The sequence below is a fragment of the Leiobunum rupestre genome, chromosome 11 (assembly GCF_980474605.1).
Source record: "Leiobunum rupestre chromosome 11, qqLeiRupe1.1.hap1, whole genome shotgun sequence".
NCBI classification, from domain to species: domain Eukaryota; kingdom Metazoa; phylum Arthropoda; class Arachnida; order Opiliones; family Sclerosomatidae; genus Leiobunum; species Leiobunum rupestre.
The window spans coordinates 15,769,543-15,784,730 of NC_143394.1; the positions used below are offsets into that span (position 1 = coordinate 15,769,543).

General features: G+C 33.2%; 2 protein-coding genes across 2 annotated transcripts; both read left to right on the plus strand.

Annotated features, from left to right (window-relative positions):
- The first annotated feature begins 7,899 nt into the window (after window positions 1-7,899).
- On the plus strand, window positions 7,900-10,551 carry LOC149921837 (GATA zinc finger domain-containing protein 1). The gene is made up of 5 exons (XM_090162832.1): window positions 7,900-7,946; window positions 8,053-8,300; window positions 8,374-8,433; window positions 9,245-9,425; window positions 10,282-10,551. The coding sequence occupies exons 1-5, from the start codon at window positions 7,928-7,930 to the stop codon at window positions 10,497-10,499; spliced, it is 726 nt and encodes a 241-aa protein (XP_090018958.1). The 5' UTR covers window positions 7,900-7,927; the 3' UTR covers window positions 10,500-10,551.
- Window positions 10,552-11,960: 1,409 nt separating this feature from the next.
- LOC149921838 (protein NATD1) lies at window positions 11,961-12,921 on the plus strand. Its single transcript, XM_090163275.1, has 3 exons — window positions 11,961-12,236; window positions 12,318-12,427; window positions 12,512-12,921. The coding sequence occupies exons 1-3, from the start codon at window positions 12,068-12,070 to the stop codon at window positions 12,626-12,628; spliced, it is 396 nt and encodes a 131-aa protein (XP_090019401.1). The 5' UTR covers window positions 11,961-12,067; the 3' UTR covers window positions 12,629-12,921.
- Window positions 12,922-15,188: the final 2,267 nt, after the last annotated feature.

A 15,188-nucleotide genomic window follows, 5' to 3' on the forward strand; every position in this document is an offset into this window, starting at 1 on the left:
GCTTAAAGGGGAATTGTCCGAATTGTCACCAAAACCAAAATTTACGAAGTTTTTTTGACAGAATGATAGAAAATATATTAATGATTATGTCCCTGCAATTTTATAGTTATTGGAAAATATTAAAAAAGTTACGCTACTTCTTCCGCAATCTACATCAAACGGCTCCAAAAATTTCAGAAATCGTGGTTGAACCTACGTGCAGCGCCAAAAGAATGAAGCGGCAAAAATTTTAGAAAGCGTGGCGTTTAAAAACACGGTAAACTAAATCTACGAATATAACTCGGTTGAAAAGCCAAGGAGAATGTCGTAGCAGACGACAGTTCCGACCGAAAAACGATAATACCAGGGGAAATAATATTTCGTTCACGAGATGGCGCTGCAGGTAGGTTCAACCAAGCGGTTCTGAGATTCTCGAGTCGGGGGATAAAACTCGAAATTTGGTTGCCAATATAGTGAGTTGCAGGCTAAGAAAGACAAAATATATAGTACAATATATATCGTTTCCGGTCATTCCACCGCGCGAAATTTGAATTTGGCCATTTGAGGTATCCTTGCGCCGACTGTACTATATATTTTGTCTTTTTTAGCCTGCAACTGACTATAATAAATCAAATACTGGAAATTTTAATATGAAATTTTTTGTTTAACCATTTTCGGACATCCTCTATCCATTTAAATAGTTTTAACCAATTTTAGGGTGGTGACAAGTTGAGTTCCATATCACAGTTTTTTAAACAATACCAACTTACCTTTAGCAAAATAAAAGGGGAAAAAATATATTCTAGCTGAGAAAACTGTAAAAATCTGTAAAAGTTAACATCATTTTCTGTGTTTTTCTAAATACACGAAGTTATTTAGATAAATATTACATATTTAGATATAACGCGGATGAATTTTAAAAGTATCTTCAAATAACGTGAAGTTGTTAGGATAAATACAGGAGGCATTCCTTTATTTTAGTTAGATAACGTGTTTCGGGAGTCTAACTTGTCTAACATTTTAGATCATGCAAAATAAATCTTACTGGCATGTGAACACATAACCATTAACCGATTTACGTAATTGAAAAGTTACCATTTCCATTTATTTTATTTATTTATTTTGGTGCCGCAATCTATTGAGTTAAATCAAAAGTAATATCAACTTTCACAAAATTGTATTAAATTTCTAACTACTTGTAAATATATTTTTGGAAAATAATCTAACGATAATTTTAAGCCCAAAATGAGTACTTTTTATAATACAAATTATTAATGAGTATAATTTCATTATATATAAAATCACAACCAAATCCTATGATTTTAATGTAGTTAAAAGGCCATATATTAATTTTATAAAATATGAAATGTTTTTAAAACATAATATATTTAAAATAATTAATGAATATAATAATACTTATGAGCATTGTTTCTTATTCGGTACAAGATGGCGCTCTAGACCTAATATCAAGATGTAGTCTTAAACGGGGCGGGGCGTCAGTATAACATCATAGCAATGGAATTTTTAGCTGCAGTCCCAGGTTCTTCTTTGCGTAAATCTATTCTTGACAGAACTAAGCTGTCTAACCTTGTCAGTGAAAAACATACATTTAATTCCGATAAATATTACCATTTTTTAGTACGAATAGTGACCTCAGTTATTCCCCCTTAATATGAGAAGGTTATACTATAACCAAAAGTACTGAAATTAGTATTATTAATATGGTACGCTCTAATAACTTTGAAACATTTTAGCCCCCGGTCAAAATCGAAATTCATTGTTGTCAATATTTTTAACACAAATATGAATTAATATTTATCGTATAGCTAGAAAAATATTAGTTTTCTGTCCAACGATTAAAATTCAGTTCTGTGTGACAAATTTTTCGAACGACTACGCATTTTTGGCAGACTTAAGACTACGCCATTAAGCCTAATATGCGATCTTTGCCGAGGCGTAGGACCGGCGCTTGATAATTTGTTATTAAGTTGGGTATTTTTTTAACTAGAGGTGCAGGTCGTTTTAGGCTTAATGTTACTCGAATATTGAAAATTAATGTAGTCTATGAAGTAAGTCTATACTTGAAATCCATGTTATCTGACACAACTTTCAAGCTCTTACTTCGTATTAATGGCTGACTATAAATTTTACCTAACGTACTATATTACCGGCGGACGACAAAAAATCCCCGCCTTTGGTAGTGGGAGAAGGTAACTGTGACTTCGAGTATAGACACCTTATTACACTCATAGCCATCAGTAAAAGATCGATTCCGATAATGAGTTGGTAAAAATTCAGTTTATACATCTTTCTTCATAACAGACGACGTTATGACGTAAGGGAAGATAATATTCACAAAATAGGGCAAGGAAATCTGAACCATCGACTTCATATTTTGTAATTTAATTATAGATTTATAATCTTGTATTTAAAATCTTTGGAAAGAGTATTTTGCCATCTCTAAAATTTGTATTTTGTGATGGCACTTAAGGGGGAAGACTTCAGTGGCCATTGTCTACTTTCGCGTTATTTCAAGCTGAACTCTTTCAATTTTGTATTTTAACTTATAAAATTAATATTTAAGTGTAGAACAGCCTCTTGTTTAGTGACTAAAATAATTTTGACAATTTTAAATTCAAAAGTATTTAATTTATTACGATTTAATTCGGACCCCCGGAGCTAAACAAGTTAGGCAAGTGCCCAAACTACCCTTTAGTTAGGACCTTATATCTCGTTAACTATTAATATGATAATTATCAACATTATTTTAAGCACTAGAGGAAGGTTCAGCCTAATAATAAAAATATAATTCAATTATGTGATTGTTAAAACAGAAACGTTCAGCTTGAACGAAAAAGAGGCTTTTACTGTATTCTTCCCCCTTAAAGACGGATGTATTTTTTATCCATCAAAATGGAAAGCCCCTCCCAAAGTGCCTCGAAAAAGATGCAACAGGTACTCGCGGACCAAACCCGGATTAACGTGGGATAAATCTTTTACCCTTTTCAGAGATACACTCAAGTCGCCTTACGTGGTGCAATAAATTGACCTTTTAACTTGATGTCAATGTATGAAAATACATCAAAAACGCCCACCGAAAAAAGCAATATAGTGACACTCCCTTTAAAAAATTCTTTAAATAGTATATTAAATATATTTTGACGTTTAAGGAAAAAATGTATCTTATTTCATAGCCAACCCTTTACTTGGATTATTTTTTGTTAGAAATAGCTTCATATTTAGCCTACGTCTTCAATAAAAAACCCTTCCTACGACACTAATCTGGTAAATGTAATGTATTATCTAAAGCGTAAGAATGGTTCGACTTTCCGTCGGTAGAGGGAGTGAGTTTGCAGGGTGTGTCTATCGCGATACGCCCGCGGGCGCCATTGCACTCGCTTTTAAAAAGCCCGGACTGGGCTGACTGTTTTACGCGTCTTTTTTGCTTCCGGGTTTCTCTTCTTGGAAAGCCGGTTTTATATGAAAGTCCCGCTAGATGGCGGCACTCCGCAGGGTTACTTACTAGTCGACAGTCACTCCCTCTTACGTCGAAGCGCCCAAACTATAACGGTAGAAAATCAAATAAATTGCACGCTTTTTGTGGTTTTCTATTTTATTGTTAGGTCCTGCTACATTTCAATCTTTAAAGACGTTTATGTTGTTATAGCTGTGAATTATTAAATGGTTATTTCTGTGTTATATTCTGTTTGCGTTTAAGATAAATAATTTAATAATATAAAATATACAAGTTTAATATGTAATTGGTATAATATGTATATAATACGTATAATATGTAATATATAATACGTATAATATGTAATATATAATACGTATAATATGTAATATATAATACGTATAATATGTAATATATAATACGTATAATATGTAATATATAATACGTATAATATGTAATATATAATACGTATAATATGTAATATATAATACGTATAATATGTAATATATAATACGTATAATATGTAATATATAATACGTATAATATGTAATATATAATACGTATAATATGTAATATATATGTACAATATGTAATATATGTATAATATGTAATATATAATATTTATAATATATAATACATAAATATTTATGGCATGTAATATATAAATATTTATGACATGTAATATATAAATATTTATAACACGTAATATATAATATTAATAATACGTAATATATAATATTTATAACATTTAACACATAATATATAATATTAATAACATTTAATACATAATATATACTATTTATAATATTTAACATCTACTATATAATATTTATAACATTTAACATATGATATATAATATTTATACTATTTAATATATAATATTTATAACATTTAAGATATAATATATGATATTTATAACATTTATAATATATATATAATATTAATCATTTAACAAATAATATATATAATATTAAACATTTAACATATAATATATAATATTTATTACATTAAACATATATAAATTTATAACATTTAACCGACAATATATAATATTTATAACATTTAACATATAATACATAATATTTATAACATTTAACATATAATATTTATAACATTTAACATAAAATACATAATATTTATAACATTTAACATATAATATTTATAACATTTAACATATAATATTTATAACATTTAACATATAATACATAATATTTATAACATTTAACATATAATACATAATATTTATAACATTTAACATATAATACATAATATTTATAACATTTAACATAATACATAATATTTATAACATTTAACATAATACATAATATTTATAACATTTAACATATAATATTTATAATATTTAACATATAATACATAATATTTATAACATTTAACATATAATATTTATAACATTTAACATATAATACATAACATATAATACATAATATTTATAACATTTAACATATAATACATAATATTTATAACATTTAACATATAATACATAATATTTATAACATTTAACATAATACATAATATTTATAACATTTAACATAATACATAATATTTATAACATTTAACATATAATATTTATAATATTTAACATATAATACATAATATTTATAACATTTAACATATAATATTTATAACATTTAACATATAATATATAACATTTATAAATCTTTTTAAGCAGTTAAGAAATGTGTGATTTATAGAAAAATAGTTTAAATAGAGTAAATGTTAAACCAAACACTTTTATAAGTAGTTAAACCCAATTAGTAATTCATTATCTTAGAAACTGTGGTTCATTAGATAAATTGACCTCGGTACAGCATAAAATTGCTGGTTTATATATTTTAAGTGTTCTTCAAAAGGATCAACCTTTTTTAATCCGTCAGGTACATAAGTGCATTGGCCAATAGCCTGCGTAACCCCTTTAAAATTTCCTCTATAAAACAAGTCTTTGAAGTTTTTTTTTTGTAATTTCGCGGAGCTGTTAAATATATTCTGCCAAAGTTTCGACGCATTAGACCCCTTAAAGTTCGGTTAGAAATTTTAAAATCAAACTTCGAACCCAAACAAGAAAATTTTATGGATACACCCGTTTCGCTTTGAGCACACGAGTTTATAACGCTCTCCGGGCTCCGTCGCCGGTTCCACGTTACATCTTTGCTTAATCAAATTAGTCTTTTAGCCGCTTGTATAAGTTTCTTACGCGAAGTTCCTTTTCTTAAACTAGGGACGATCGTCGAGCATAGCCAAAACCCGGCCCAAAGACCCTGTATGTTTTCTCGGCGATCACTTTAGATGAAAAGGTCGGTGACCCCTTCGGAAAAGTCTTATGTGAACAAGAACGAAATCTTTCTGGTCACTTTCTACATGTATCGTGTCGACGATATGCCGAAGAAAAGCGCGCGCGTTACTAAGACACGATGTAAATCTGGATATTTTTTATCGCTTGTTCTTTAAACTGCCAAAATCACCGTGGTCGCGCATTATTGAATATTAAATTTTAATTATAAGTTCTTGACAAACAATTTATTTAAAATATTTCAGTTAATGCCTGTTTATTTTTAGCGTGTTTTATCCTGACACTAGACTTCTCGAAAAAAAAATTAATATTAGCAAGACATCATTTGCTACCTAGTTTTTAACGTAATTCTGTAACATACTTTTTTCAAAAACCTAAATAAAACGTGTATGTGTAGAAATACATTTTGTTTTGTAATCATAAGCTTCTTCGTCGTTTGTTTAAGATCAAATTGTAGTATATTTTCATATTATTGGTTTTCTTTGAGGTCTCTGAATTTCAAAAATTGACTATTACATTACCAGCCCATGTTTTTGTAAAAATCTGACTTTGTTTCTGCTAAAATACGAAATTTTAAAACTTAATATAAATATAATTATTTTTATCCAATAAGGCCACGCCGTACCTGGTATGCTTTTTTTTTTCAATTGGAAAAGGCATGGGTGACGTATTATCTACGTCAGGTTGCCAAGTCCCTATTTTAGAGTTTGTTAGTGATTTTCCTCGCAAGGTATACGGCTAATGAACAATACCTCACTCGACTAACTTTTCATCTCAGAAGAAATTCACGAAACAGCTTAAAATTGTTGAACATATGTTGTTACTTATGCTGGTATTTTTGGCGTCATTTATTTCTATACTTCGCATGAATTAATTTTCTGATCTAATTTGGGGCACTAAATTTTGCGACCTGACAGCTCCGACATGTTTGTTCAGTGCCCATAAAATTTGGTAAAAACTATTTACGGCTTTTAAAATTTATTTTGCGCTTTAAAAAACCTCTAGATGTTATGGTAAAAAAGCTGGTAAATAAGAAATGTAATGGTAGATTCGCGTGCTAAAACTTCATTAAAAATTTGGTCCATTGTAAACAAAGTGTTTACTTCGATGTGACATGCTTGCATAATCTTAAGGCCTATTCACACGAGCCAACATTTGATGAAGACAATTTTTTACACGAGTTCATAAAACACGTTGCGGTTTCATCCACACGGTACGCTACGTTACGTATGTGCCCGAAATATTGCAGAAAAATGTATATACGTTATTCTTCAAAATAACACCTTTTCTACTACAAAATCATTGGCGTAGCCAGGATTTTGTTTGGGGGGGGGGGGGCACACCATTGAAAAAAAAGGAAAAAAATAAACATATTTGTACGTACAACCATACGTTTCGGGGGGGGGCATGTGCCCCCTGTGCCCTCCACTGTACAAAATAAGCTTTCTTTACTTGAATAAACGTATTTAATATTAATATTATTTTTTAATTGGGTGTAATGAAAAGAATGTGTACAAAAATTATTAGATTTATATATTTGAAGCTAAGCCTCGGTCACTAAAACCGATTAGAGATGGCAAACCACTAACAAGTAAGTAACATTTGGTTAACATTATGTTATGCTTTATCTTCTTTTTAGTTCTTTAGTTCTTTTATTGCTCAACAGTGGACAATACAAATTATACATATACAGAGGAGATATTATATACAGTTTGTATGTACAGGAAACAGTACAATGTGAGGGAGATACAAGAGAAATAAAACAAAATAAAGGAGTTACATTATTACATGTAAACATAATGTGAAGGGAATATAAACTGTGTTTGTGGACACCCAAAATTAGGGTTAACAGGCCTAATTATTGGCCTGAAATTTTAGAGCTTGTAAATAAGATGTTTCGTTCTTTTTTTTTATTAGGTACAATTAACAAAGATACGACTACATTAATTTAAGTAAAACAAGCTTTGGAAATTTCGCGGTACTACTGTCGCCATCTATCAATGCTTTTGGTGTGTAACACAATAAATTTCGTTCCAATGCTAATAAACAATTAACTTTTTACATTTAAAAATTAAAGATTAAACATTTTAGTATAACACTTTGTAAATTAATTTAAAGTTAGACCTTGCGAAATTACTCCATCGTTAGATGTCGCCGGTTTAGTAGAAAACGCTCACTTCGTAAAAATGGCTACGCTTTTAGGAGGTAAGCGAAGATTTCGGTCTTGCACTCTTTTATATTATGGGCGTCGGGAACAAAAGACTGTGAATTTGAGTTTGTGCGTCTTTTCATTGCATGATGCCCTTTGGAGTCAAACCACAATGCAGCAATTGCAAGACAACCACATCCGCGATGTGGAGGAAGAACGAAACCAACGAAGTGGTTTGCAATGGATGCGGACTGAGATCCACCACGACGACGGAAATTAAGAATGGCACAGCGGCTTGTCATTTTACCCTCCGCAAAAGTACCCGGGCCAAAAGCTCCAAATTTAAACAACAACTGCAATTCAAAACGACGCCAAAAGGAAAAGGAAGACGCATTATATTTAAACGAAGTGTACTGTCTTATTCTTGTAATCCTACAATTGACTTTATATAAAATAATTAAGACTGATGTTTGCTTTCATTAGGCCACCAAAGCCCCCACTGCAGTTGCGACCCCAGTCACCACAGAATGCGTTTATTATAAGGTAAGGCCAGGGTAATTTTGTTATTAGAACATGTATTGTCACTTTGGTAAATCTCGTGCCAACTCCACCGTTAGATGGCGCTAGCCATTTTAGTTTTAAACGGAGCTGAGGATGTGGGGAGGAACTTAAAAATTAAGTGCTACAGCTACTAAATCGAAACATCGTCTGCTAATACTCGTTAAAACTTGTTTGTATCATAACTAGCGCCAGTGGACCTAGTGGTGACAGAAACGTTAAATTCCTTGATCCACAATAAACATGGAAGTTAATACACCCTTTAAAGTGAACAAGTCCAGGAACAAAATGTTTTTTTCTATCAAATGTATAAATCATACATGGCAAAAACATCAAAAAGCTTCCATTACATTACATAAAAAGATCTATTGCCTAATATGATAGTATCAATTTTAGAAATTGAGATTAAATTGAACACCACCACATCGCTATTTAAATACATCATACATTAGGTCGGTTCACAAAAAGGCATGAACCATTTCTCATTGTCAAAACGGGGGGGGGGGATATTAACTTTTATATCAATCAGAGTAAATGAATAACCTCTGTTATTTTTACCTTAGCCTAGGGTTAAACAATACACATTTTCTGTTAAATAGTTGTTGTAAAGAAGGAAATGGCTAAAAAAAATAATGTAATTAATAACTGGATGTTTAAAAGCCTGTTCAATCACAGTACTCTCTATATATTTACGCTGATTAAATTCCTACTCTTTTTTTCTGCTAAGAATAGTCTCCATTGCTTCACGCTAAATGTCTTGGTTAGGTTTTTAACAATTATTTTTATTTATTACCAGGGAACTTATTTTCAAATCGGCGACATTGTGTCCATGAACGATGACGATGGTGGAACATACTACGCCCAAATTCGGGGCTTGTTGCAGGACCAGTACTGTGAAAAAAGCGCCGTCATAGCCTGGTTAATTCCTTCCCAGTCGAGTAGCAAAGATTATTTTGATCCATCGACGTATATGCTTGGTATGTGCATTAGTCTGTAATTACCTTCCATAAAGCTGTCAGTTGGTCGAAATATTTACGAATAATCCTGTGTAGAGTGACATTGAATTGACGTCATTTCCAATGTAAATGCCTCTAGCGAGATAAATTCAGATCAAATTAACAGGTGCTGGTTTTAATGGACGACGAGGCAAAGAAGGCCAGTTATAGTAGGCCTCATGACTTGGTCTGAAGGATTATTAGGCCTATTAAATTGGAATGAAGGAGTATTAGGCCTAATGAATTAGTCTGAAGGAGTATTAGGCCTAATGAATTGGTCTGAAGGAGTATTAGGCCTAATGAATTGGTCTGAAGGAGTATTAGGAATAATGAATTGGTCTGAAGGAGTATTAGGCCCAATGAATTGGTCTGAAGGAGTATTAGGCCCAATGAATTGGTCTGAAGGAGTATTAGGAATAATGAATTGGTCTGAAGGAGTATTAGGAATAATGAATTGGTCTGAAGGAGTATTAGGCCTAATGAATTTGTCTGAAGGAATATTAGGCCTAATGAATTGGTCTGAAGTAGTATTAGGCCTAATGAATTGGTCTGAAGTAGTATTAGGCCTAATGAATTGGTCTGAAGGAATATTAGGTCTAATGAATTGGTCTGAAGGAATATTTAGCCTAATGAATTGGTCTGAAGGTGTATTAAGCCATAAGCCAAGTGACTTGTTCTAAAGTTCACCAAAAATATGTGTCTTCATTCAGGAAATGGCTCTCAGTAAAAATTTTATATGCAGATGTTAGGAAACTGACACACTTCTGTGAAAAATAATAATAAAATTATGGTATGAGAAATCAAAATTCCTTTTAACTTTACAAGTATCTAAATTCAGGTCCCGAAGAAGACATTCCAAGGAAGTTGGAGTCCATGGATTTCATTTGTCACGCACCAACTGAGTATTACAAAGCCAAGCACAGCCCTCATCAAATCTATCCTGAAAAACCCGATAGCTGTTTCATATGGACCCGAATTGGACCCCAAATCAAGCCCATTCCAACCCAAGAAGAGGTCTTCGGAGCGACTCTCACCGTAACTCCATTATCTCCATAAATAACATTGTATTATATTTTGACAAAATCATGTAAATAAAATTTTAAATATTTCCCTATGAAATCTTTCATTTTTAAATATTTCCCTATGAAATGTTTCATTTTTAAATATTTCCCTATGAAATGTTTCATTTTTAAATATTTCCCTATGAAATGTTTCATTTTTAAACATTTAGGCTGACTTAAATAGTTTTCCCCACTATTCTCGGAGATATGAAATGCATACATAATTGGGGGATCTTAAAGGGAATAGAACCTCCAACGCGTTCTTTATGGAAGACCCCATCAATTTCCTTTATTCCCTTCACAATCAGCGATTATCAGCGCCGCAAGTGTGAAAAGCTATGGGAGGCAGCGGACAATATTGGAACCCTCGGAGGGCGACAGAAATACCAGAGGTTATATTCCCTTTAAAATTCATTTTGCGCGTGAAAATACGCCGCCATGTTAGGGTATAAAAGCAGGTAAATAAGCCTGCTATACCTCATGATGTAAAGGTACTGTCACGCGCCAAAACGTCATTTTGAAATCGGGCAATAGTTCATGGGTGCATGGACTAATTAACACATGATAATTAGTCCATGATGGGTATTTCTAAGCTTCGTTTAAGTCACGCCCATTTTCGTCTTCCGTTTAGTTTCATAAACTCTGGTTACTCGACTGATAAAAATAGAACTAGGTAAACATTTACCTTCAAAACGTACCGCGGAATTCCCACAGTTCATTTATTATACACATTTTCCATCATTATTCGAAGCAATTGATTCTATAAAATAAAATGAATAAAAAATAGAGTATGTCGCGCGTGTGAAGAATATACCAATAAAGCCGTGTTTTGTGACGTACGAGCAGCATATTCTGGTTTTTTTAAACTTTTTATTCATTTTATTATATAGAAACATCTATTACGTCGGTAATAGATGTTTCCATAAAAAAAAAACAAAAAAATTAAAGTATAAAATGTTTTTATCTGCGTCACGAGCTTAAGCTTTTTAGAATTTTATTTCCACGCGATTATCCATTTCCGGCACGTGACCACCGAAAAATCAGCCTCCAGCCTTTTCAGTTTACATAGAATAAAGCATACGATTTTTCAATAAAGCATCTCCTTAGCAGACGAAAATCCAGCAGTTTCTGAGCTTCTTGCATTTGCCACTACGTGGCTCTATGTAAACTGAAAAGGCTAATTCGGTCACTGTATTGTCCTATTACGGCCAACTTTAACTTCGCGCGAGGCAGTTATTTCGAATCTAGGGTACGAGGTTTATAAATTACTATCATTGAATTTATAAAGTACTGGCAGTTTTTAAAAGGGTCCAATTTTAATCACCTCAAAATAACTGTGGTTTTTTATCATTTTTTGTACAGCCCTGACCACATGTTTACATACACGTACACTTGAACAGCCTAAGCTTATCTATATCTTTGAACAATTTATTTTTATCATTTCTGAACACCACAGGATCATTTTAGTCACATTCATCGTCGAAGAAATTGGTTTTCAGCTCCGAAGTTATTGATCGATATTCGCAAAGTTATCGTTAGGTGGCGCCTTAAACTTAATTGTAAATGGCGCAGCTATCAGTCGTCTGCAAAGTATCACCCCTGAGAATTTTTAAAAACCTTTATGACAAGTCATTGTATTTGCCCTGCCGTTTTATGTCTGCCTCTGCCAATGGATTTAACGAAGTGGTGCACGATGCCAAGAAGAAGGAATTCGTCTTGCTAATTGGAAAAAGTGAGCCTCCCTTTTTTGGTTTGAAACGAACCGACCCTTTGTTAAGATCCCAATCAACATCTCTTAACGATCCATTTCTAGCGAAAGCCCGCCTGCAATATGAGAATATTGGCAATAAAACGATTGACCTTTGGCACACCGAGGTACCTGAGACCCTGAGGGGTAAGGGAATCGCCAAAGTATTGGCTGAAGTAAGTAATTACACCCTTTGTACAGAAACTGTGCCAACATTATGGTCAAAATTCGAAAAATAATACCTACTTTTTTAACAATAGGCCGCTTTTGATCATGTGGTCAAGGAAGATCTGAAGATGATTGTGTCCTGCACTTACTTGAAAAAGTACTTGAAGGAGAACCCAAGGCAGGAATATTCTTCGAGGGAACTCAAATGATTTGTTGACATGTACATTGGTTATCGATTTTGTCAATAGTACTGGAACATTTTCTTTTTTTTTCATGTAAAAAAATTGATGTTATTATTAATTTTGTTAATGATTTCAACTACTTAAGCGCTTTTTTAGATTTATTTTGTAATTAGTAACTTTGTATGTTATTAACATATTTAAAAGTCGTTTTTTGTTTAAAAAAGTGTTTCCTTAATATTTTACATCATAATGATGTTTTAGATTATTGGCCGAGTTAAAGTTTATGTATATTTCAATAACGAAATGTACATTTAAGACTCAATTTTTAAGGGCTTCAATTAATAAATAAAATATTGTCATAATAATTCGAAAGAAAATATTTACAAATGAAAATTGATTATACCTAGTTAATATTTTCTACAAAAGATGGAGCCCCATATTCCCGCTTGGTACGTCAATAATAGCGCTTTATACGTATTATAATAATTGTAATGTAAGCAACGATAATAAGTAAGAACCTTTCGCCTCCCCTAAGTTGTCCGGAGCTACACCACTACCAATTTCGACGAATAATCACAACAAAAGTGTGTATTACATTAGGCTTCTTACTACGTTAGATTAGGTATAATACCTTCCTTTGTGCTGTTGTTATTTTTAGTTTTCTCCCAGGGACTTCAACAGTCAGAGGTAGAACATAGTTCAAAATCGTATGCTTTTAGCTGATATTTTAATGTTCTATGAATTAAAATCAATGTATTCATTTGAAGCATGAATTTCGAACTGCATTAGGTTGTGTGCCCTCATCCTCTGGCAAGGGCGTAGCTAGCATGGTTGGAACCTGGTGCGGATATTATGGTGTGCTACTTACTAGTCAAAACGTGTAAAAAAGTTAATTCAAATTTCTCTAGTTTGTGCAAGTTTTAATTTTTTTCACAGTAGGGTGTCACCCCCAAACGGATGGAAACCAGTGCGCCCCCCCAGCTACGGCACTGGTATCGGGGATGGTAGGGGCTTCGCTATTGTGACCATGGTCACGCACTGCCGCTCAAAATTTGTTTAGATGGACGTTTTTGGCTAATTACATTTATTTCGTAAAGCTTTAATCAAGGGGCTGATCACTCCGCGTAATCGGTGTACAGAGCCGTACCTTTGACTGTACTAATGGGATTACGCGTAATCTTTGAAGTCCCTGTTTTTGGCAGTGCTAATCTAAACGTAATCCGGTGTACAGACTTTCTAAGAGTGGTTAGCCCCTCGGCTTTAATATGCATCTTTTCAATTGAAGTAAATAGGTTAAAACAATAACAGCAGATGCCTTTGATTAAAAACCATTTACAAGTATGTTTCTGCTAGGAGCAACAACAACACAGCTGGGGTTGTGCGTTTGTTGCTCCTAAGTTTCTGCGCAGGTGAATTGGCGCAATCCCGGAAACGTATTGCGGATCATTCTAGTAAACAACAGAACCCTGTCTCCTGATTAATTAAAGCGATTACGTAAAACGTGGAAAGTAACCCCAAATAGCTGTTTCCAGCTCTAACCACCGTGGTTGCATAACTCATTAAACATGATTATTATTTTAACGCATTAAGCTATGCTTTACTGTTCCTCATTACGTCAATCTTTATTATGAAAGAGTGTGCAAATAGTGCTGGCAAAAAGTTACATTTAAAACATTTCTTTAAGGGAAGAGCGTGCCTTTCAATTTAAAAAACTAGAGTGGGGTGGCGGAGTGTTTAGCACTTTCGCCTCGCAGCAAGAGGAGCCGGGTTCGATCCCAGCTTGTGGCACTGGGTGAAAACTCGGAACAACTCCTTCGGCGTTGAGTTTGCAAGTTCTCTCCCCACTGGTTTAAGGGGTTTTCCCTCGAGTTCTTCGGTTTCCCTTTCTATAAAAACTTGTCGAAGTTAACGGTTATAGTTAGTGTAGGGAGCTGTTGGCTCATTCTCGTGGCATGCAGGGCTTGCCACCACCCTCCTACGCATTGTAACCCGGCCACCTGATTTAATGGCTTCAAAAGTCGCTTGATGACTTAGGCCTAAGGTGGTGCCTTGGGTGCTGATTATTATTATTATATTCTGTTGATCCCGGCGGTCAGCTAGGAGCACCCCACAAAAATTGAACGCAACCCGTCAGATGTCGTGCATTTTCTTGTGTACGGTTTTCATTGGTTAGACGCTTTGCGTCTGCTGCCGTCGGAAGAGGAAAATTCGGATATTGTCTTCCACTTTTCCGTAAAACGTTCAGCTTAAAGGCTCGTCCAATGAAATTTGTACACAACACTGCGTTAGCGTGTTGAAAGGCTAGCTGCGTTCTCCTTGTGTTTCTTGCTCATAGCTGTCAGCGACTACATGACTGCCAGCCGAGCGTTTTAAAAAATTGACCGTAATTGCAACATTAAAACTAGTTTTGCTTAACCTCGATTTTATAATATTATATATATAAATGAAATTTAATAGAAGATTTCGGGGAAATAATTTTCTCCTCCTAGCCATGCCGGAATAATCGTATATCTGTAGCAGCACCTATACCAGACTTTAGTAGTAATCTACCGTAAAAACTAAAATAGGAGTTCCCAACAAAAGATAT

What these genes read in the sequence shown, in the direction of transcription:
- LOC149921837 (XM_090162832.1), top strand. An exon ending in GCATTATATTTAAACGAAGT is followed by an intron (nt 8,301 to 8,373) that starts GTACTGTCTTAT and finishes TGCTTTCATTAG; the next exon opens with GCCACCAAAGCCCCCACTGC. An exon ending in TCCATCGACGTATATGCTTG is followed by an intron (nt 9,426 to 10,281) that starts GTATGTGCATTA and finishes ATCTAAATTCAG; the next exon opens with GTCCCGAAGAAGACATTCCA.
- LOC149921838 (XM_090163275.1), top strand. Translation starts at nt 12,068, where the DNA reads ATGGCGCAGCTATCAGTCGTCTGCAAAGTATCACCCCTGAGAATTTTT. An exon ending in CGTCTTGCTAATTGGAAAAA is followed by an intron (nt 12,237 to 12,317) that starts GTGAGCCTCCCT and finishes ATCCATTTCTAG; the next exon opens with CGAAAGCCCGCCTGCAATAT. An exon ending in TCGCCAAAGTATTGGCTGAA is followed by an intron (nt 12,428 to 12,511) that starts GTAAGTAATTAC and finishes TTTTAACAATAG; the next exon opens with GCCGCTTTTGATCATGTGGT.